General features: G+C 39.5%; 1 protein-coding gene and 1 non-coding gene across 13 annotated transcripts in view; both read right to left on the bottom strand.

Annotated features, from left to right (window-relative positions):
* The window catches only part of PAFAH1B1 (platelet activating factor acetylhydrolase 1b regulatory subunit 1), an 88,007-nt gene that overhangs the window by 40,659 nt on the left and 24,467 nt on the right, over positions 1–22,881 (bottom strand). For 10 of the 12 annotated variants that reach the window (XM_036270001.1, XM_036269997.1, XM_036269995.1 and 7 more), the window contains one exon: positions 3,198–3,420. In XM_036270001.1, the coding sequence (XP_036125894.1) occupies positions 3,198–3,229 (32 nt within the window). In that variant the 5' untranslated portion in view covers positions 3,230–3,420. Of the gene's footprint in view, positions 1–3,197; positions 3,421–8,098; positions 8,204–11,186; positions 11,212–22,881 lie in introns of those variants that run through there. The other 2 variants (XM_036269993.1, XM_036269996.1) reach the window with 2 other exon arrangements.
* On the bottom strand, positions 20,610–20,716 carry LOC118635101. Its single transcript, XR_004960445.1, has one exon. It is a non-coding gene; the product is annotated as a U6 spliceosomal RNA (small nuclear RNA).

Here is a 22,881-nt window from a genome sequence, read left to right as displayed (position 1 = left end):
TCAGATAGAGTGGGAGGAAGAGAAAGGAACAGAGAGAGAGAGAGAAACATCGATGTGAAAGGGATACATCGAGTGGCTGCCACCTGTACGACCAACCAGGGCCGGGGACAAACTGCAACCGAGGTACACGGGAACCGAACCCGAGTCTCTCCGGATCGCAGGCCATCGCTCTAACCGCTGAGCCAAACCAGCCAGGGCAGGATCTGCTTGTATTTAATTATAAATTCTACTTGGGCTGGGTGGATGGGGGGAAAACTTCATATAAATTCTGAACCCTTTCCAGGAGTTTTTTTTTTAAAGTGCTATGAGCATAATAATTCTGAAACTATTTTAGAAGTATTATAGAATTGAGCAAATGAGTTGAGAGTCAAGGTCTCACTATAAAAAAAAGAGAGAGAGATAAAAACCACAGAGAGAAAGATAAGAAATTTGTGGAAATAGATTGGAACTGGAAGTATCCGTGTAGCCTAATGATTTCTAAAATAAGCATGTGTACATGTTTATGTATATATCAGTGGTTCTCAACTAGAGGAGATTTTGCCTCCCGCCCCCGAGGACAGTGGCAACATCTGGAGACACTGTTGATTGTGGCATCTAGTGGGGAGAGGCCAGGGATGTTGCTAAACAACCATCAGTGTACAAGACAGTCCTCATAGCAAAGAATTATTTACCCTAAAATGTTAATAGTGCCAAGATTGAAAAACCTTAGCACATATGTATACCTAGTGTCTGTGTATATGTTTATATATACATGTATTTCCTAGTTCTGTCTACTTAAAGGGCCCAGAAGCAAAAACAACCTAGTAACAATAAGTATACTTAGTGTCCATATCTTGAGTTCTTACACCATTCCCCGCTAAGAGGAACTAGGGCTTGTTGGAGCAATGGCTGAGTTAAGGTAGGACTGGTACACAATAAGCCTAAAACATCTTGTAATGCCAGAAAGTAATAAAGTGCACATGAAAAATGATAGGGATATATGTAAGCGCCAACTGGAGTCCTCCTATGGGACAATATAGAACAATTCACACACCAAAATAGTAAGAATGGTAGTGAATGATGAAACTATTGAAAATATAAGAACCCATAGTTCATACCAATAATGACAAGTAAATAAAAAGGAGAAAAAAAAGATACCTTGATTACATTAAAATGCTTAGTGCTAACTAGCAAATGTAGAAAGAATAAAAGTGTTGAGCAACCGTTAATTTGCAACCATTACTTGGAAATACTGATGAGAAATAAGAATGTTTGAAGTCTCAAAAGTGTCACCCCCACTTGTTGAAAAGGAAGTAATAGTAACTATAAGTGGAGAAATCTGGCATCTTGACTAAGGAATCAAAATTAAGATCACTGAGGAGCAGATGAACATTATAGGTCTCCTGAGAACTCAAAATTACGTATTCACTATTCTAGCCAAGAATGCATAACCTGATGCTCAGCCGGTGTAGCTCAGTGGTTCAGCACCGACCCATGCAACAAGAGGTCACAAGTTTGATTCCCAGTTGGGGCACATGTCCAGGTTGTGGGCCAAATCCCCAGTGGGGGGCATGCGGGAAGCGGCTAATTGATGTTTCTCTCTCCCCCTCTCCCTTCCTCTCTCTCTAAAAATCAATAAAGAAAAAAAAGAAAAGAATGCATAATCTGAATCCAATCACGAGGAAACATTAGACAAATGCAAAATGAAAAACATTCTATTGGGGGGGGGGGGGGTAGGGGCTGCAAAAACATCAATGTCACAAAAGACAAAAAAAAGGTTGAGAAAGTGTTCCCGATTAAAAGATACTTATGACAAGTGAACACAATACCTAATCCTGAATTGGATAGTGTACTAGAGAGGATTAATATATTGCCATAAAGAATATTATTGGGTCAACTGACAAAATTGGAATACGGAAGATAGGTTAAATAAAAGTATTGTTTCGCCCTGGCCAGTGTGACTCAGCGGTTAGAGAGTTGGCCTGTGGTCCAGAGAGACCTGGTTTCGGTTCCTGCTAAGGGCGTGTACCTCGGTTGCAGTTTGTCCCCGGCCCTGGTTGGGTGGTGCAGGTGGCAGCCACTCGATGTGTCCCTTTCACGTCAATGTTTCTCTTTCTCTCTCTTCCTCTCTCTCCCTCCCACTCTATCTGAACAAAAAAATGGAAAAATGTCCTCCGGTGAGGATTAAAAAAAAAAAAAAAAAAGTATTGTTTCAATGTTAAATTTACTGAAATTGCAAACTGCACTGTGGCTTTATAAAAGAATATCTTTATTCTTAGGAACTGTACCCTAAAGTACCTGGGAGAAAGGTCCTGATGTATGCAACTTATTCTCAAATGGCTTAGGGAAAATATATTGTTTGTACACACACACACACACACACACACACACACACAGCTACAGAGTGCAAAGGATAAAGCAAATGGTACAAAATGCTACCAATTGGTGAATTTGGATAAAATGTACAAAAGTATTCTTTATACTAATCTTGCAAATTTTAAAGTATTCCCCATTATATAGTTTTTTAAAAAGTCACAGGAAATTAAAAAAACCTAGAACACAAAGCTAAATATTTTCCACTATATTCTTCACCTACAAAAATAGAATGCTATAAAATCCTATATATAATAGTAGCAGTGGTCAAATCATTTTCATGCCTATTTAGTTAATGCATTTGCATTATTAACTATTATGTTAGCCACCTCATAAAGTTCAAATCCTATAACAGCCAAAGGATGATAAAAATCAATAAGGCAAAGCCTTAGCAGTTTCTCTTAGAGAGAGAAACATTGAGTGGCTGCCACCCCACAACCCCAACCGGGGCCGGGGACAAACTGCAACTGAGGTACGTGCCTTTAGCAGGAACAGAACCTGGGACTCTGGTCCACAGGCGGGCACTCTAACCACTGAGCAAAATTGGCCAGGGCCATAATGATATATTTAAGACAAACCTGAGATAAAATTTATCCCAAATAACTTGTTTGTTTTGCTTTCAACTTATACACAGTAAGGTCACAAGAGTAACTGTGCTATGTCAAAGTAAGACCCAGTTTTAAAATCAGACCAAAATGTCCACATAAATATTTGAACACTCCTAACAATAGTTTTAATCTGAGATCTCCCAAAGCTATATTTTAATGTACTTTGTCCTTTATAAGAGATTATTGTAAAACACACACACACACACACACACACACACACAAAACAGAGAAACTTACAGTTCATCTCGTTGTCTCTGGGACAGCACCATTTTGGCTGTAATGTCAAGCTTATTTGATATAGTGGTATGTCCCCTTCCTTTGGGAAATCAAAAGGCTTTGCGATCCCTGGATTTATAATTAAATATTCCACTAAGTGACTTCCACACAGGAGAAGATGATTCTTTCACAAGTGACTTCAACCAGTAACCAGGAGATATTCAACAAGTAAGATTCATTCCACCTAGGGAAAAGAGAAAAAGATTATTTTTTCCACTTAGAATTTAAATTACTTCTAAATTATTACTTGCTAATATGGATATTGGGCGTGGCTGGTGTGGCTCAGTGGTTCAGTGTCGACCCATGAACCAAGAGGCCACCAGTTCGATTCCCAGTCAGGGCACATAACCAGGTTGTGGACCTGATCCTCAGTGGGGGGAATGCAGGAGGCAGCCAGTCAATGTTTCCATCTCTCTCTCCTTTTCCTTTCCTCTCTCTCTAAAATCAATAAAGAAAAAAATTAAAAAAAAAAACAACAACAACAAAAACAAAGAATATTGGGTGATATTTTCAACCTACTGTGAAAATCAATGCAAAAAATATACAATATTTTAAATTATATTTAATAGTTTTCAGCACTATTTTGAAATCTACCCATTCCCTACCAGTCACCCACCAAATATTGATATTAATTTTATTAAATGTCAAATATTAATATATAACTTCTCTAAAACATAAAATAAAAATTCCAATGTTCAGAAAAGCTGTAATCTGCAAAAAGTATATGATAAATGATTTCATACATGGTCTACAAATCAAAAGGTGCCAATCATATCTGACGTGACCTACAAGATTAAACATTAGTCACCAATAATCTTAGAATAGCTGATATTTATGAAGTAAATAAACTACTTAGTAATCTAATGCCCTCTTAACTAATGTATTTAATCAAGAAATAATATTTTTATTTGTGTCCTTTAGAAGCATGTGTTAAAAATAAAAAACTGAATGAACTACCCTATATTTTATGTATTCATATTGTAATCCAATTCTCTAACCTAGCTTTTAGATATTACTTATTTCAGAGCCTTTTCTTTATATTTATAATACCATAAAATCAAAGTATTGCAATCAGCTCAATGAGAGTAAACGTAGGTAAAAGAAAAAAAAAAAAATCAGGCTTTCTTAAAGAATTATTCTTCAATTCTCCCATTTTACAAAAAATTTGTCTTACCACACTGTACAAAAATAGCTAGACAGAATTTCTACTGTATTTAGAAAATATATCTGAGATAATCTTACTTGAAATGATGATTACTGGTATATACAAAATTCAATTAGAAGGAACACTTTAGGAAATCCTCCTCCAAATGAAATTAAATTGACATTTAATGAAGGACCACCAATAAATAAAGAGACACAACGTGGACAGAGGAGACAAAGAACACTTTTTCAGTATCTATCTCGTGCCCCAGCAGAGCACTATTCTAGGCACTGAGGATACAGTAGTGAATAAGCTAGTCCAGGAAAAATGAAAGAACAAACCCTGGTTTTAAATACAAGCCCTGGCCCAGCCAGTGTGTCTCAGTGGTTGAGTGCCAACCCATGCACCAAGAGGTCACTAGTTCAATTCCCGGTCAGGGCACATGCCCAGGATGTGGGCCCGATCCCCAGTGGGGGGCATGCAGGAGGTGGCCAATCGATGTTCTCTCTCATCAACGTTTCTTTCTCTCTCTCTCTCTCTCCCTTCTCCCTCTAAAAAATCAATAAAGAAAAAAAAAATTTAAGTACAAGCCCTGCATAAAAGAGTGAGTGCTCAGGTGTTCCCAATGGTAGCTGCCATTTTAATGGAGAGCCTTCTCCATTGAGCAATTCTAGTAAATATAATCAAGGATTTATTTTATGATTCTTCCAACCTGGAGGCCAGCTAGCTCAAAATGATAGCTGAAAACTGCCACTACCACCATGTCTACATCACAGAAATATGACTGTCAGTAATGAATATGGAACTGAGAACCAAATACAATGGACAACCCAGAAAACCATCCCTCTTTGGTATTTAACAACTCCTAACTATTTAAGCCTCACTTTTCTTTTTCTTTTTTTTAATCCTCACCCAAAAATATTTTTTCCATTTATCTTTAGATAGAGTGGAGGGACCCTGGCTGGTATGGCTCAACAGAGTGTCGACCCGTGTACCAAAGAGTCTTGGGTTTGATTCTGGCCAAGAGCATGTACGTTGGTTGTGGTTCATCCCCAGCCCCGGTTGGGGTTGTGTGGGTGGCAACCACTCAATGTGTCTCTCTCACATCGATGTTTCTCTCTCTCTCTCTCTCTCCGTCCTCCTCTCTCTCTCCCTCCCGCTCTATCTGGAGATAAATGTAAAAATATCCTTGGGTGAGGATAAAAAAATAAAATAAAAATAGAGTGGAGGGGCGGGAGAGAGTGAGTGAGAGAGAAACATCGATGTGAGAGAGAGACATGTCGAATGGTCATCTCCTGCATTATATCAACCAGGGCCGGAGATGAAACACAACTGAGGTATATGCCCTTGGCCAGAATCAAACCCGGGACTCTTTTGTCCACTGGCTGAAGTTTTAACAACTGAGCCAAACCGGCCAGGGCTAAGCCGCACTTTTCTAAGACTTAAATGTCACCAAGTTAAAGAATCTAGGGTCTCATACACTCTGACAAGGTCACAGTAGGGTAAGACTTATTTTATGGTGGTGATTACCTGACCTGTCTACAGGTTTCTATTAACCGGGATAGTGGTAATCCACTGACAGAGAATTAATAATAATATAAATTAAAGTGAAAAAGGAACATGGCAAAAATTTGTTTTAATCAGGAAAAAAACTCACAGTGTTATGTACATTACAGGGTCTAATTTAATTATAGAGAGACTGCTTCTTGCCAAAAAGAGCAAATCAGTATAAATGAATAACAGTACTGGAATATGGGGATGATCTAATAACAATAAAAACAAGATATAAACAAATCATTGAATGTATACTGGTGTACTCCGTGAGTTAATGTATTCATTCAACAAACATTTCAAAACACTTACTATGTATGTGACAGGCAACAGATTAAATGAGGGGAAAAACTTGGTCTTCTACAATCAAGAATTTATAGTCTACTGTAAGAGTCATCCAAGAAATGCTCAACTGAAACAGTGTGAAAAGTATGACATGTATTACCACACAGGGGGTGACGACTCAGGATGAAGCTGAATAGGTTAGCAGGGGCTTGATCACAAAACAAGTTTAGGTCTTTATAATGTGTCTTTATGGGGAGCCTTTAGATAAGTTGTTTTTTTTTTTAATAATTGTCTTTTATAATAATGGACGAGAAAGACTAGAAAGGAAGAGACCAAATAGGAGGCTTGCAGTAATGAAGGTGACAGATGATGGGGATTCACAGTAGCATAACAGCAGTAAATAAAGAGAATTAGATTAATTTATTTACCAGGAAAATTTTACAGGGTTAGTGACTAGATGTGGGCAGCAAGAAAGTGAAAGACAAAGGTCAGCCAATGAGTTCAGGATAACTTCCAGAGATTTCTGGCTTAGAACTAAGATGAACAGAAAATGGGTGATATGATATGTTAACTCCAAGGTACCTGTGAGATTTTTAGTAGGAAGTTGTACAAACAAGCCAGCTCTGAAGAGAACTAACCTACAGAAACAAAGGCTAGTACTTATCAGCTTAAAGATGAAATTATCGAAGTCTGACCCATTGAGAATGTACAGAGCAAGATAAGCAGAGCCAGGCAATGGTAGAGGGGAAAAGGACACAGGGAAAATGAAGAAAGGGGTTAAGAATATTAATATTTTCACCCCCTAATCAACCAAAGGCAGACAATTAAACATGACATAGCTACCCTTTGATAGAATAACTCTACACAACCTATATTCTTGCCACAAAGTCAAATCTGAATCTGTTCAAGTATCTGGCTCCAACTATCAATTTGCACGAAGTATACAGGGCAGAAAAATATGTTATGGACACCATGGGTTATAACCAGCAATATCCAGACTATGAAAGCTCTATAAAATAAATTACCCAATTTCTTAAAATAAATTCCAAGAAAATAAAGAAAAAGAGCTGGAAGGGAAGCCTACATATTATAAGAAAAGTGACATTTCAAACTATTGTAGTTTATAGACTTTAATTAGATCTGGATTCAAGAAATTACTTGTAAAGTAATTATTTGCAAAATAAACAAACCAGCCGTGGTCGGTTTGGCTCAGTGGTTAGAGTGTCGTCCTGCAGACCAGAGAGTGCCGGGTTCGGTTCCCGCTAAGGGCATGTGCCTTCGTTGCAGTTTGTCCCCGGCCCTGGTTGGGTGGTGCAGGTGGCAGCCACTCGATGTGTCCCTTTCACATTGATGTTTCTCTCTCTCTCTCTCCCTCTATCTCACTCTATCTGAACAAAAAAAAGGAAAAATGTCCTCGGGTGAGGATTAAAAAATAAATAAAAGAATATAATGTAGCCCTGGCCGGTTTGGCCCAGCGGTTAGAGCGTCAGTTAGTGGACCAGAGACCGGGGTTTGGTGCCTGCTAAGGGCATGTACCTTGGTTGCAGTTTGTCCCCAGCCCCGGCTGGGGTTGTGTGGTTGGCAACCAATCGGTGTCTGTCTCACATCAATGTTTCTCTCTCTCTCTCCTCCCTCTGTATCTGAAGATAAATGCAAAAATGTCCTTGGGTGAGGATAAAAAATAAAATAAAAATAAATAGAAAAGAATATAATGTCCCTTTCCAGTTAACCTTCAGCTTGATATTTTAACATGTAATTGCAAAATATCACGTGACAACAGAAATAAATGATTCCCAAATGGGGCAAAGGAGATAGGTTGAAGTATTTTGCAATTAACAATCTATAACCAACAGTACAAATGAACCAAGCAATATTGTCTTACCACCTGGTGGAGGAGTTCTTAACCTTTTTTAGGGGGATGAGGAAGGGTCCACTGAATTCCTTTGAGAATGTGATGAAAACCTAGATATTTTCCCTCAAAGAAGCTCTTATAAAGACAAAAAATTACATGCCTTTTAAGAAGGTTTATAAATCCTCCCAAAGTCAACATAATGAATGAAAAGACTTAACATTTTAAAAATATATTTTGGCAGCCCTTCAATAATCCCTTTAAGCTACTGTATATATTACAAACATATTTCCAAGAAGAGTCTCATTTATTCATTTGCATGTTAATATTCAGACATTAATTTTAGAGATCAGATCTGTGTTGCCTAAGCACTAGAAACAGAGGGTTCAGTATGTTTTTTGGAATGCAGAATTCTTTAGCATTCTATATTCTAATATGATATCCACTTTATCTGCTACACCAGTGCAGCTCTCTTAGACAACTATGTTTTACTACTTGGGTATGTACCTTACCACAGAAAGAGAATGGGAAAAAGAAAAGATAAAGGAAATAACATCATATTAAAAAATAATCTTATACAACAGGATGGTGAGTGACCTATGAATTTAAATTCTTCTCATTTTAGGTTTCACTGTGTCAACATAGGTTTCACACTTATCAAAACAACCTTTATAAAATATTTCATTAATAATCTATTTCATACATTGGTCTTTGCCAACTAGGAATTTATGAAATAGGGAAAAATAATACAGAAAGTAAAGGATGTGTGTGAGGGAAAACATAAACAGTAGAGAAGTATTAATGTAAAAAATGGAAATAATCAGATTTACTTATTAGATGCAGAAGTAGGCATTTAAGAGAGCCACTTAAAGACTTATACAGTAATTGGCCCTGGCGGTTTGGCTCAGTGGTTAGAGTGTCAGCCTGCGGTCCAGAGAGACCCGGGTTCGGTTCCCGCTAAGGGCGTGTACCTTGGTTGCAGTTTGGCCCTGGCCCTGGCTGGTTGTGTGGGTGGCAACCACTCGATGTGTCCCTTTCACATAGATGTTTCTCTCTCTCTCTCTCTTCCTCTTTCTCCCTCCCACTCTATCTTAACAAAAAAATGGAAAAATGTCCTCGGTGAGGATAAAAAAAAAAAAAAAAAAAAGACTTATACAGTAATTGGATAAATTATCAATGGCTCCTGCTCTTATGAAATTGACTCTTGACAATGCTTTATTTATTTTTAGATTAAAACTCCAGTTACATCAGGTATTAAATCTAGATTGGTATCATGGACATTTAGCAAAAGTGAAAGCATTCTGGGTTTTTGCTTTTTTTTTTTTAATCTGCCTTGCTGAAGCAAGACCACCAAAAATTTGGTTGCCTCCCACAAGAAAAAAATGGAAGAGAGAATATTTTATTTCTTCTTTAACAAAACCGAAGTTTATTAACATGTAAAAAACGTCCAACGCTGTAAGGAATTTTTTTAAGAGTTTATTTGAGCCCTGGCCGGTTTGGCTCAGCGTTTAGAGCAACAGCCTGCAGTCCAGAGAGACTCGGAGTCAGTTTCCGCTAGGGGCATGTGCCTTGGTTGCAGTTTGTCCCGGCCCTGGTTGGGTCGTGCGGGCGGCAACCATTCGATGTGTCCTTTTCACATCGATGTTTCTCTCTCTCTCTCTCTCTCCCTCCCTCCCACTCTATCTGAACAAAAAATGGAGAAAATGTCCTCGGGTGAGAACAAAAAAACAAAAGAGTTTATTTGAACCAAAACTGAACTAAGGAAGGAATGTAAGGAAGATTGCATGAGGGTGGGAGAAAGCAAGATGAGGATGGGACTACCGGTTAACAAAATTATGTGCTTTCTTAAGGGTGGTTACGCTTATTCCAAAGGTGTGTTAACCTAGATGCACAAGAACAATAAATAGGACTTTCTTAAGGTAAAGAGAAACCTTTTACTAAGGTAGTTAGTAATAGGCCTGGGGCGTGATTGCCCCACTAAAACTGCCCAGTTGGGAATTTATGATCAGATCACCCTGTGAGGTTACTTTCCATAGAACCCCACTCCCCTCTTTTTTGTCTATATATACACTGGAGATACCTGTGGGAAAATGAGTTCTCCTAGGTGGCTTAGAATTATACCATCTACAATTAAGACAAAAGAGAGAAGGGTATGGGGGAGGTCTGTTACAATGCACGGAGGAGGAAAAATACGAAGTGAGTATGGTCCATATAGCCAATGCTTTATTTAAAGAGGGTCAGCCCTGGCCAGTTTGGCTCAGCGGTAGAGCGTCAGCCTAAGGTCCTGAGAGACCTGGGTTCGGCTCCCGCTAAGGGCATGTACCTCGGTTGCAGTTTGTCCCCAGCCCTGGTTGGGTCGTGCGGGTGGCAACCACTCGATGTGTCCCTTTCACGTCGATGTTTCTCACTCTCTCTCTCCCTCCCTCCCCACTCTATCTGAACAAAAAATGGAAAAATGTCCTCGGGTGAGGAATAAAACAAAACAAACAAAAATAAATAAATAAAGAGGGTCAGATTATCCATCTTGTTTGAACAGCACATATTATAGCTCAGAATCCTAATTTAAATATTTCTCCAGATACAGTAATGAGGCAAGGCAGACGCTACTGTCTATACTGAGTACCTTCTGAGACTAGCCAAGTTTCAAAAGTTAAAATCTGTTGTTTCCCAATAAACTGTATGCTTCATGATACTCTGCAAATCATCCCAAAAAAACAGAATTTTTCTCAAATTCACTAATGACACATAAAATATTTTATTAATCTGTATGATTATTCATATTATAAATATACCCCTCTTGATGTTTCCAACTATTTTTACCATCTCATCCAATTATCTTTACATATAGATTTTGTATACAATAATCTAACGAAGAAAACAAAAGCTAATCTTTTTTAAAAGATGGTAAAATTTTTGTCTATAATTTAATGAATTAAGATCTCAATTTAAGTAAGGTAAATAAAAGCTACTTTCTCAGTTATGTTGGCTCTACATAATGTTTTACAAGAATCACACCAAGGTTTAAAGAGCACAGGTGCCCTGGCCGGCATGGTTCAGTGGTTGGAGCACTGGCCCACACACCATAGGATCTTGGGTTAATTTCCCAGTCAAGAGCATGTACCTGGGTTGCAGGTTTGATCCCCAGTGCTGGTGAAGGTACATAAGGGAGGCAACCAATCTCTCTCTCTTTCTCCCCCACTCCCTCTCGCCCAATCTCTCTGAAAAAGAATCAATGGAAAAAATGTCCTCAGGTGAGGATTAACAGCAACAACAACAACAAAAGTATAGATAACCAGCATACAACAAAAAAGAGACATAAAACTTATTCATGTCACATGCCTTAATGGGTCCTATCTAATAATCTGTTTTTTAGAAAATCATAAAAGAATCGAACAGAAATATTACATAAGAGAATACTGAGGCAGAATATAGTAAAGTCACAAAAAAGAGAATTAGACAGATTTTTAAAAATTTACAACCTATACATTTCTATTCTACGGTGAATATTACAGTTCCAAGAATGTTCTGAATGTAAGCAGGTATAACACTATCTTTAGGATTACTAGACAATCAACACAGCAAATTCTTGGTAAACCTCACCTGAAGTTTCAAGTTGTAAGGAACAAAATGTAATCAAAACTGGAGATTACTCACTTGCTTCTCTCTCTCTAATTTACTGATTTGAGAGAGAGAGGAAAGGACGGGGGAGAGAGCTAGAGAAACATGTTATTCCACCCATCCATGCATTCATTGGTTGATTCTTGTACGTATGTGCTCTAAATGGGGATTGCAACCTTTGTATATCAGAACAGTGCTCTAACCCAGTACAGTGCTCTAACCAACTGAGGGACCTGGCCAGGGCTCTTTTTTTTTTTTAATCCTCACTAGAGGATGTTTTGTTCTTAATTGATATTTAGAGAGAGTGGAAGGGAGGGAGGGAGGGAAGAAAGAAAAGGGAAGGAGGAACATCAATGTGAGAGAGAGACATCGATTTGTTGCCTCCCCCATGCTCCCCAACCAGGGCCGGGGATCAAACCTGCAACTCTTCAGTGAGCAACCATAGCTCTAACCACTGAACAACACGAACGAGGGCACAACCTTTATTATTAATAGGCTGTTACTAAACTCTACTGGAATGAATACTCTTCATTCCTCATACTGCTTAAACTCTACTCCCTAGATACCTTGCAGGCAAATTAATACCTTCGAGGGTTATCAAATATAAAAAACTGCTTCCCATCAACAAGTCTGCAAGAGAGATGTCCTGAACAAAGGCCGTAGGGCATAAAACAGGCAACTAAGAACTCATCCTATCCTCTGCTTCTTCATCACTCTCTACTAAGAGTTTTTTGACATTCACTATCATTACAACTTTTTTTTTTAATCCTCACCAGAGGATATTTTTCTATGTATCTTCAGATAGAGTGGGAGAGAGAAAAACATCAATGAGAGAAAACATTGACTGGCCGCCTCCTGCATGACCCCCACCAGGGATCAGGCACACGACCCGGGCATGTGCCCTGACCAGGAATCGAACCGGCGACCTTTTAGTGCATGGGTCTATGCTCAACCAGTGAACTACACCAGCTGGGCTGCCATTACAACTTATAAGCACCATTTCATTACTGGTGATCTTTCCTCTCTTCCATTTTCTGTCCTTGTTTCTTCTTTCTTGGCCTGTCACTTCTTGGATTTCCCTTTATGGACATTAATTAGGATGAATCCTCATTCTCATGGCACACCCAGCAAACACATGCTAGATATAATCTTCAACCCAGTAGAGTTGCTCATTGATGGGTACTCAAAGACTGTTTCTTAATTTATTTTAAGTTTCCACCTCTTCTTTGACTTAGGGCATGAAGCCATCTTTTTCTTTCTTAATCCTCACCCGAGGAAATTTTTCCATTTATCTTTAGAAAGATTAGGAGGGAGAGAGAAACATCATGTGAGAGAGACACATCAACTAGTTGCCTTCCACGCGACCCCAACCAGGGCCGGGAACGAACCACAACTGAGGTACGTTCCCTTGGCCAAAATTGAACCCGGGTCTCTCTGGTCCATGGACCGACGCTCTAACCACTGAGAAAACCAGCCAGGGCATGAAGCCATTTTGAGCACCTGAAGGTAACAAAGACTGAATTCTGCCCTGGCCGGTTTGGTTCAGTGGTTAGAGCATCGGCCTGCGGTCCCAAGAGACCCGGGTTTGGTTCTCAATAAGGGCGCATACCTTGGTTGCAGTTTGTCCCCGGCCCTGGTTGGTCATGCAGGTGGCAGCCACTCAATGTGTCCCTTTCACGTCGATGTTTCTCTCTCTCTCTCTCTCCCTCCTACTCTTCCTGAACAAAAAATGGAAAAATGTCCTCGGGTGAGGAGGAAAAAAAGACTGAATTCTGAGTTGCTTAGATATTGTTGTATATTGCTTTCTAGTGTTTTTTGTTTGTTTTTTTCCATCTCAAGTCAGGTGTTTTATGTGACACAACTGTATGCCTGTAAAAAGTACAAGGGAATGTGAAAAAAAAAAAAACATTTGTTGTTTTAAAGTGATTTTAGAAATTATAGGTCAGTTTTTTCTTTTAATCTCAGTGTAGCCCAGCCAGTGTGGCTCAGTGGTTGAGCATCAATTCATGGCACCAAGAGCTCATCAGTTCGATTCCCGATCAGAACACATGCCCAGGTTGTGGGCCAAATCCCCAGTGGGGGTCATGCAGGACGTAGCCAATCGATGTTCTCTCTCATTGATGTTTCTATCTCTCTGTTCCTCTCCTCTCCCTTCCTCTCTCTCTAAAATCAATAAAAAAAATTTAGAAAAAAAATCTCAGTGTCAAAATACACTTAAATAAAAGTAACAGGGGAGGAGCAACGATTCAGAGACATACAGCCTAATAAAAACACTGACAAACAAAATGGTCTTGAATGTAAACTGTTTCTTCGAAAAATGTTGGGTTTCCTATAAATTGTATTCTACGTTATCAAATCCATTATTTCCAGATTCACTGGGATCCTATAATGTGAAATAAGTATCTCATAAAAATGAAGAATGCTAAATTATACTACTTGTTTTTTTCTTATCCTCACCTGAGGACAGTTTTCCTTTTTTTTTTTTTTCAGATAGAGTGGGAGGGAGAGAGAAGAGAGAGAAACATTGGTGTGAAAGGGACACATCGAGCAGCTGCCACCCGCACGACCCAGCCAGGGCTGGGGACAAACTGCAACCGAGGTTCATGCCCTTAGTGGGAACCGAACCTCGGTCTCTCAGGATCGCAGGCCGACACTCTAACCGCTGAGGAAAACCGGCCCGGGCTACTTGTTTTCTAAAGTAACTTCCAACTTAGATTATATTGAGTGACATCAAAGGAAAAAACAAATTTACAAAATAGATGCTGCTGACCTTTACAAGTTTACAAACATTCAGGCAATGCTTCTTTAAGTTGAAAAACATCTCTGAGCCCTGGCCACTTTGGCTCATTGATTAGAGAGTCAGCCCACAGACCGAAGGGTCTTAGGTTCGATTCTAGTCAAGGGCATGTACCTGGGTTGCGTGTTCGATCACTGGCCCTAGTTGGGGTCATGCGGAGAGCAGCCAATCAAAGTGTCTCTCTAATATCAATGTTTCTCTCCCTCCCTCCCTCCCTTCCGCACTACCTACAAATTACTGGGAAAATATCCTTGGGTAAGGATTTTTTAAAAAATAAAGAAAAGAAAAACACCTCTGAGAACATGTGTATTTTTCAAACTGGATTTACTAAAATAGTTGAAGACAGAAGTAACTATGGATCTTAACTAGACATATACATTAAAACCACCTGAGTAGCCCTGGCCAGTTTGGCTCAGCAGTTGGAGCATCGGCCCACGGACCGGAGAGTCCCGGGTTCGGTTCACGCTAAAGGCACATACCTGGGTTGTAGTTTGTCCCCAGCCCTGGTGGGTTGTGTAGGTGGCGACCAGTCGATGTGTCTCTCTCACATGGATGTTTCTCTGTCCTTCTGGAGATAAATCCAAAAAAAAAAAAATCCTCAGGTGAGGATTTAAAAAAAAAAAAGAAAAAGAAAACCACCTGAGTAACTTTTTGAAAATAATCATGGTAGGTAGGACCTTATCCTCAGAGATTCTGAGGAGGTATCTCAATTTTTTAAATTTCTCCAGGTGATTCTGATGTACATCCTCAAATTATAGCTAGTCCTAAAGGGTCAAAAGCAAAATTACAAAGGAAAAATCAAGAAATGATCAGTGTCAGAAAATATTAACTGGGATCCATGGGCAAATGTAAAATTGTGAGGTCAAGATACTTAAGATTTCAAAGGTCATTGCAAAAACTGTCACTCAAATTCAAAGAAATATTAACAAAACTCCTTAGGTATACATATATATATTTTTAATCCTCGCCCAAGGACATTTTTGCATTTATCTTCAGATAGAGCCAGAGGGAAGGAAGGAAGAAGAAAGAGAGAAGCATCCACGTGAGAGAGAGACATCGAGTGAGTGCCACCCACATGACCCCAACCGGGGCCAGAGACAAACTGCAACCAAGGTACATGCCCTTAGCAGGAACTGAACCTGGGTCTGTCTGGTCCATGGGCCGACACTATAACCCCTGAGCCAAACCGGCCAGGGCCCTCAGGTATATCTTAAAGAGATATATTAACAGGAAAAAGAGATCAATTCAATATTCTGAAATAAGTAAGCATTTATCATTGTAGCTAAGCTTTTATTAACAGTTTTAATTTTTTTAAATATTTTTATCGATTTTTTTTTTTTTTTTAAAAGAAAGAGAGGAAGGGCCCTGGCCGGATTGGCTCAGCAGTTAGAGCACTGGCCTGTGGACCAGAGAGTCCCGGGTTTGGTTCCCGCTAAGGGCATGTACCTTGGTTACAGTTTGTCCCCAGCCCTGGTTGGGGTCGTGTGGGTGGCAGCCACTCGATGTGTCTCTCTCACATTGATGTTTCTCTCTCTCTCTTCCTCCCTCTCTCCCTCCTGCTCTATCTGAAGATAAATGCAAAAATGTCCTCGGTTAAGGATTTAAAAATGAAAGAAAGAGAGGAAAGGAGAGACAGAAACATCAATGTGGGCCCTGGCCGGTTTGGCTCCGTGGTTAGAGCACTGGCCCACAGACCAATGAGTCGTGGGTTCAATTCCAGTCAAGGGCACGTACCTCGGTTGCGATTTCTCCCTGGCCCTGATCAGGTCATGCGGGAGGCAGCCAGTCAATGTGTCTCTCTCACATTGATGTTTCCCTCTCTCGCCCCCTCCCTCCCACTCTATCATGATGATGATAAAAATGAAAAAATATCCTTGGGTGAGGATTAAAAAATTAAAAATTAAAAAAATAGTTGGCTTGTTCATTATATAATTATCTAACCTTCCTGGTATGTTCTAATAAAGACTTCCTTTTACATGTATATTGATTTTGTTGCTTTTTATCTTGATTGTATCTTTTCTCCTTTGTATCTAGACCAGGGGGTGAACAAGCTTTCTGTAAAAAGCCAAACAGCAACCCTGCCAGTTTTGCCCAGTGGTCAGAGCATCGGCCTGTGGACCAGAGCCTTGGGTTTAATCCCAGGCCCCAGTCAGGGTCATGTGGGAGGCAACCAATCGATGTGTTTCTCTCACATTGATGTTTTTCACTCTCTCCCTCCCATTTATCTAAAAACGTCAGTGGAAAAATATCCTCAGGTGAGGATTAAGGGAAAAAAAAGCCAGACAGCAAATATTCCAGGTTTTGCCAAACTTACAGTTTCAGTAGCAAGAAAACAATAAAAACAATATATAAAGTAACAAGTGTGTCTCTTTTCCAATAAAACTTTATGGACACTGAAATTTGAATTTCATGTAATTTTGTTTTTTAATCCTCACCTAAAGATATGTTTTTCCATTGATTCTAGAGAGAGAGGAAGAGAAAGAGAGAAACATTGATGTGAGAGAGAAACATCAATTGGCTGCCTCCTGTCCACTCTCTGACCCAAGGTGGAACCTGCAACTTGGGTATGTGCCCTGACCAGGGAATAGAACCCTCAACCCTTTGGTGCACGGGACAATGCTCTAACCCGAGTTATACCGGCCAGGACCAAATTTCATATAATTTTTTTCATTTTTAATTCCCAACAGAGGATATTTTCCCATATATCTTCAGATAGAGTGGGAGGAAGGGAGGGAGAGAGAGGGAAAGAAACATTGACTGGTTGCCTCTCCCACATGACCCAAACCAGGGTCAGGGACCAAACCGCAACCAAGGTATGTGCCCTTGACCAGAATCAAACCTGCAACTCTGGTCTGTAGGCCAATGCTCCAACCACTGAGCCAAAACAGCCAGAGCAGAATTTCATATAATTTTTAAAAAATCATTAATAATTTATCATTTTAATTTTATAAACTACTTTACAAAATAAATTTTATTAAAATCTGTACAAAATAAAACTTTACAAAATATTATTCTTTTGCTTTTTTCCAACCACTAAAATTGTAAAACTCATTCTTAGCTCACAGGTTGTACAAAAAGTAGCAAGCAGGATTTGGCTTGCCAGCTATAGTTTGCAATCCCCCTAAAATGGACAGTTATCTTAAACAGGCTACCTTTAATAACAGTATCTACCTCACAGAGTTTGTCAAATTAAATGAGTTGATACATCTGCTTACAAGAGTGCCTGGTACATAGTAAGTGCTATATGATTATAGCACATATATCAATCATAGTTTCTATATCTCTTCCATTTTACTTAATACTCCTTCATTGTGTTAGCCTATCACAGTGAAATGTTTCGCCTAAAATGTGATTGTTTTAAAGAGAAAAGATCTTTCATTGTTGAGGTAGAAAAAGTAGCCAATTATGATTCATTAGCTTTTCGTAGAAACTTTCTAGCTCTCTCAAAAAATCAAAGTAGTCCTAGCTGGGTGGATCAGCTGGCTGGAGAGTTATCCGATACAACAAAACTAATGCATTCAATTCTTGGTAGGGGTTCATAAGGGAGGCAACCAACTGATGTTTCTCTATCTCACCAATGTTTCTCTCTCTCCCCCTCTCTTTAAAAATCAATAAAAACATATCCTTGGGTGGGGATTAGAAAAAAGAAAAAGAAAAAAGTTCAAAGTAAATATATCCACTAGCGCCCTGGCCAGTTTGGCTCAGCGGTTAGAGCGTCGGCCTGCGGTCCGGAGAGACCCGGGTTCGGTTCCCGCTAAGGGCACGTACTTCGGTTGCAGTTTGTCCCCGGCCCTGGTTGGTCGTGCGGGTGGCAGCCACTCGATGTGTCCCTTCACGTCGATGTTTCTCACTCTCTCTCCCTTTCTCTCTCTCCCTCCCATTCTATCTGTACAAAAAATGGAAAAATATCCTCGGGTGAGGATTAAAAAAAAAATATATATATATATATATATATATATCCACTAGCAATTTACCATAGCAATAGTCTCATTATCTTGAATCTTAGGCATTTAAAAAATAAAAACTCACCTACTAAGACCTTAGAGGAGGGCATAAAGATACCTAATTTTCAAGACACTAATGCAAATGCACTTAGAAAAGACTTGTCTATAAATGCTTCATTATATTATAAGCAAGACAGCTTATAAATTCAGGTTTAGAGTACTTTTTCCTTTAGGTAACGAGTCAATTTAATTAGTCAAAGTAAGCCCAGCCAGTGTGGCTCAGTGGATTTAGTGTCAACCCAGGGACTGAGAGAGAGGTCAGGGCACATGCCCAGGTTGCAAGCTCAATCCCCAGTAGTGGAGGTGTAGGAGGCAGCCAATCAATGTCTCTCTCACATGAATGTTTCTATCTCTCTCCAAAAAGAAATCGATAAAAACACCTTTATAATTAGTCAAAGTAAGTAGTGACTCCCACCTTGGCCTGGCCTAATACTAAAGTGTGAGTCAAAGAACATTAAGGAAAAGCTACGTAGAATGCAGGGGAGGCCATTTATCTCCAGAAAGGTATCATGAAGTAGCATTCCACATGCCCAAGTCTTCACTATTAAAATGTTTTATTTGGGGTTACATGCCCCTCACCCTTATGTCTTGTAATTTTCCATTCCCCTTCAATATGCAGCCTGAAGGCAACCAATCACCACCTGCGTGAAGTCCTACCTGGCCAGCACATCCCCGCTGGCAGAGGTAGGTACCCTCTTCTTCAGTCTTACTGTGTCATGTACATATAATCCTGATAGTTGTGTTTATTAAATGCCATTTCATCCTAGGTCCCTCTCCTACAATGTTCAATTCTTCCAAAACCCAGCAAAAAAAAATTAATATCCTCATTTAAGAGAGGAGGAAACAAGTTCACTAAGGTTAGGTCATGTATCCAAGGTCAAATAGCTAGACAGTGGCAGGACCCAGATTCAAACCAGGTTTGTTTGTATTCCCATTTCAGTGGTTTCAAAGAGCAGGAATGAGGACAGAGAGGAGGCCAAATAGACAGGATTCCCTTTTTATCTGTTTAGGTATTGGGTTTCTGTGCAAGATTTTTTTGGGTAAAAGTTTCCAGTGCTAAGATAAATTTGAAAAATCACTGACTACCCTGTGCTGACTCCCACATTCTTTGTAACTACATACACGCTATCTTTAATACCAGACTAACCTCCTTAAGAGCAAACACTGAACTGAATTTCTTTGTCGCTCTAGTATCAGGTAACAGTGTTTGGCACTCAAAAAATGTTTGTAAGGAATCAAACTTTGAAAGCAAGACTTTCCAAATAATTATATTTGCACAGCAATCGGCAATTATAAATAACTTATACAGGCATAGCAATTTATAGTTAATAAATTATTTCATATATAGCTTCTTAAAAAGAGAAACCAAGCTGAACTTTTCAAATTGTTTCCCCCGAATGGCACATTTACTCAATATTCAAAGCTTTATTTTAATAAAATATTACCCAACAACTGACATACATTATTGGCAAAATATATTAACAATGTTTTATTTTCTTGTTTAATTGCCATATCAAAATATATTAGGAGTAAGCCATATAAAACTGCCAATAATAGCAACTACACAGGTTCAACCTAATACTTATCAATGGTATTTAAACAGCATTAGGTAAGTTCTCAGCAGCTAGCATAAATAGCAGAACTGATATTTATATAGAGTTTTCATAAAAAAAAATAAGCAAACAGCCCGGCCAGCGTGGCTCAGAGGTTGAGCGTCGACCCATGCACCAAGAGGTCACCGGTTCAATTCCTGATCAGGGCACATACCCAGGTTGTGGGCCAAATCCCCAGTGGGAGGCATGCAGGAGGCGGCCAATCGATGTTCTCTCTCATTGGTGTTTCTATCCTTCCCTCTCTTTTCCTCTCTAAAATCAATAAAGAAAAAAAATTAAAAAAAAAAAAGAAAATTAAGCAGAGTAACTCCCTCCTCTGATTTCATAGTTCTTTGTACATACACATATTTAATGATTCTCACACTACACTGTAATTATCTGCCTTGATGGTGTCTCCTCAACAACTGTCCTCCAAAGCTGCAACATATTCACTCCTTGTTATATCTCTACAAAATATCATGATAATTAACACAGAGTAAGTATCTAGTGTTTTAATTTTATTTATTTACTTTTTAAATATGGAATGTGTCACGAATTTTCGTGTCATCTTTGCGCAGAGGGCATGGTAACCTTCTCTATATCGTTCCAATTTTAGTGTACGTGCTGCCGAAGCAAGCATAGCATCTAGTGTTTTTAAATGAGTAGGATAGGCGTCATAGTAAAACTAAAAATGTACTGTGCTCTTAGAACTAAAGATGCACAGTATCACTTTATTCTCATCTTCTTTTATAAAAAATTCAAAAAAGCCCTGGCGAGTCTGGCACAGAGGTTCGAGTGTTGGCGGGTTCGATTTCCAGTCAAGGGCTCGTACCTGAGTTGCAGGTTTGATCCCCAACCCAGGTTGGTGTCGTGCAGAAGGCAACCAGTCAACGTGTCTATCTCAAATTGATGTCTGTCTCTCCCCACAACCTTCCAATCTATCTAAAAGTCAATTAAAAAAATATCCTCAGGTAAGGATTAACAAAAAACAAAAAAATGCTAAAAATCAAAATCTGAAATATGGGCAAACATAAAAGTCCCGCTGTTTGGGGCTGGGTTTTTCTTTTTTTTTTTTTTTTTATCCTCACCCGAGGATATTTTTCCATTTTTTTATTCAGATAGAGCAGGAGGGAGAGAGAGGAAGAGAGAGAGAGAAACATCGACGTGAAAGGGACACATAGAGTGGCCACCACCCGCACAACCCAACCAGGGCCAGGGACAAACTGCAGTCAAGGTACATGCCCTCAGCGGGAACCGAAACTGGGTCTCTGTGGACCGCAGGCTGATGCTCTAACCGCTGAGCCAAACCGGCCAGGGCTTGGGGCTGGTTTTGACATAATTTTTCTTTTTTTAAAAACCCTCACCTGAGGACATATTTGCATTTATCTTCAGATAAAGTGGGAGGGAGGGAGGGAGGAAGAGAGAGAAACATCGATGTGAAAAAGACACATCGACCTGTTGCCACCCACATAACCCCAACCAGGGCCAGGACAAATTACAACCGAGGTACGTGCCTGACCTGAATCAAACCTGCAACTCTTTGGTCTGCTGAGCCAAACTGGCCAGGGTATACGTAATTTTTTTTTTTTTTTAAACCGAACACTAATTAACATATCAGAGACAGTAAAACAATTTAAAAATCCTGTAGAAAAATCATTTGGCTGTCTTAACTTTACACTGAAACTTTAAAAATTAAAGGCCTTTTGACCCTCCAACATTCATATCATTATTCTGATTTCTGCCTACCAATGCTACATTTTCAAGCGACAATTAGACAAATGCAACAACAGCTCTGTAGAGCTAATATACTAAAAGTCAAACCAGGTCACACAAAAAATCCATCGCCTTAACACAAGAAGAGTTTGCTAATACTTCCAAGCATACAGACAATAATAGAAAACAAACTGTTCTATGTGCAGTTTTAAAAATAATTTTTTATTGATTTTTTTAGAGAGGAAGGGAGAGATAGAAACATTGATGAGACAGACACACGTCGATCGGCTGCCTCTTGTATGCCCCTTCCTCCCCCAGGGATCGAGCCTGCAACCCAGGTATATGCCCTGACTAGGAATAGAACTGGGACCTCTCAGTCCATGGGAAGACGCTCAATCCACTGAGCCACACCAGCCAGGCACTATGTGCATTTTTTAAGCATACGGTATGGTGACTACTAACACAGTTAGCCCAGAGGAATTATAACAAGGCAGAAATCACTGTATTTCTTTCTTTCTTTTTTTTTTTATCCTCACCCGAGGACATTTTTGCATTTATCTTCAAATAGAGCTGGAGGGAGAGAGGGAGGAAGAGAGAGAAACATCAATGTGAGAGAGACACATCGAGTGGCTGCCACCCACACGACCCAACCAGAGCCGGGGACAAACTGCAACCAAGGTACGTGCCCTTAGCGGGAATCGAACCCGGGACTCTCTGGTCCACAGGCCAACGCTCTAACCGCTGAGCCAAACCGGCAGGGTAGAAATCACTGTAATTCTTTAGGACAATGTTCTAAAACTGCTTATTTCATGGTGATTGTTTGGAGATAACATGAGATATTAAAGCAGGAGGAGGCTGGAAGTAGATGACAGAGGATTAACCTAGGATGGAAGAATCTAGATTAATTGGGGGGGGGGGAGCTTTATGGTCAAATATCAATTATGCAAAAGTGAAACTTTTAAATGTTATTTGAGAGAGAGAGAGGAAGGGGGAGAGAAACGCTGATTTGCTGTTCCACTTATTTATGCGTTCATTAGTTGCTTCTTGTATGTGTGTGCCCTGACCAAAGATCAAACCCGAAACCTTGGCATA

The sequence above is a fragment of the Molossus molossus genome, unplaced genomic scaffold, assembly GCF_014108415.1.
Source record: "Molossus molossus isolate mMolMol1 unplaced genomic scaffold, mMolMol1.p scaffold_m16_p_19, whole genome shotgun sequence".
NCBI classification, from domain to species: Eukaryota; Metazoa; Chordata; class Mammalia; order Chiroptera; family Molossidae; genus Molossus; species Molossus molossus.
The sequence above is the reverse complement of the archived record's forward strand: the minus strand, read 5'-3'. Positions and strand labels throughout refer to the sequence as shown.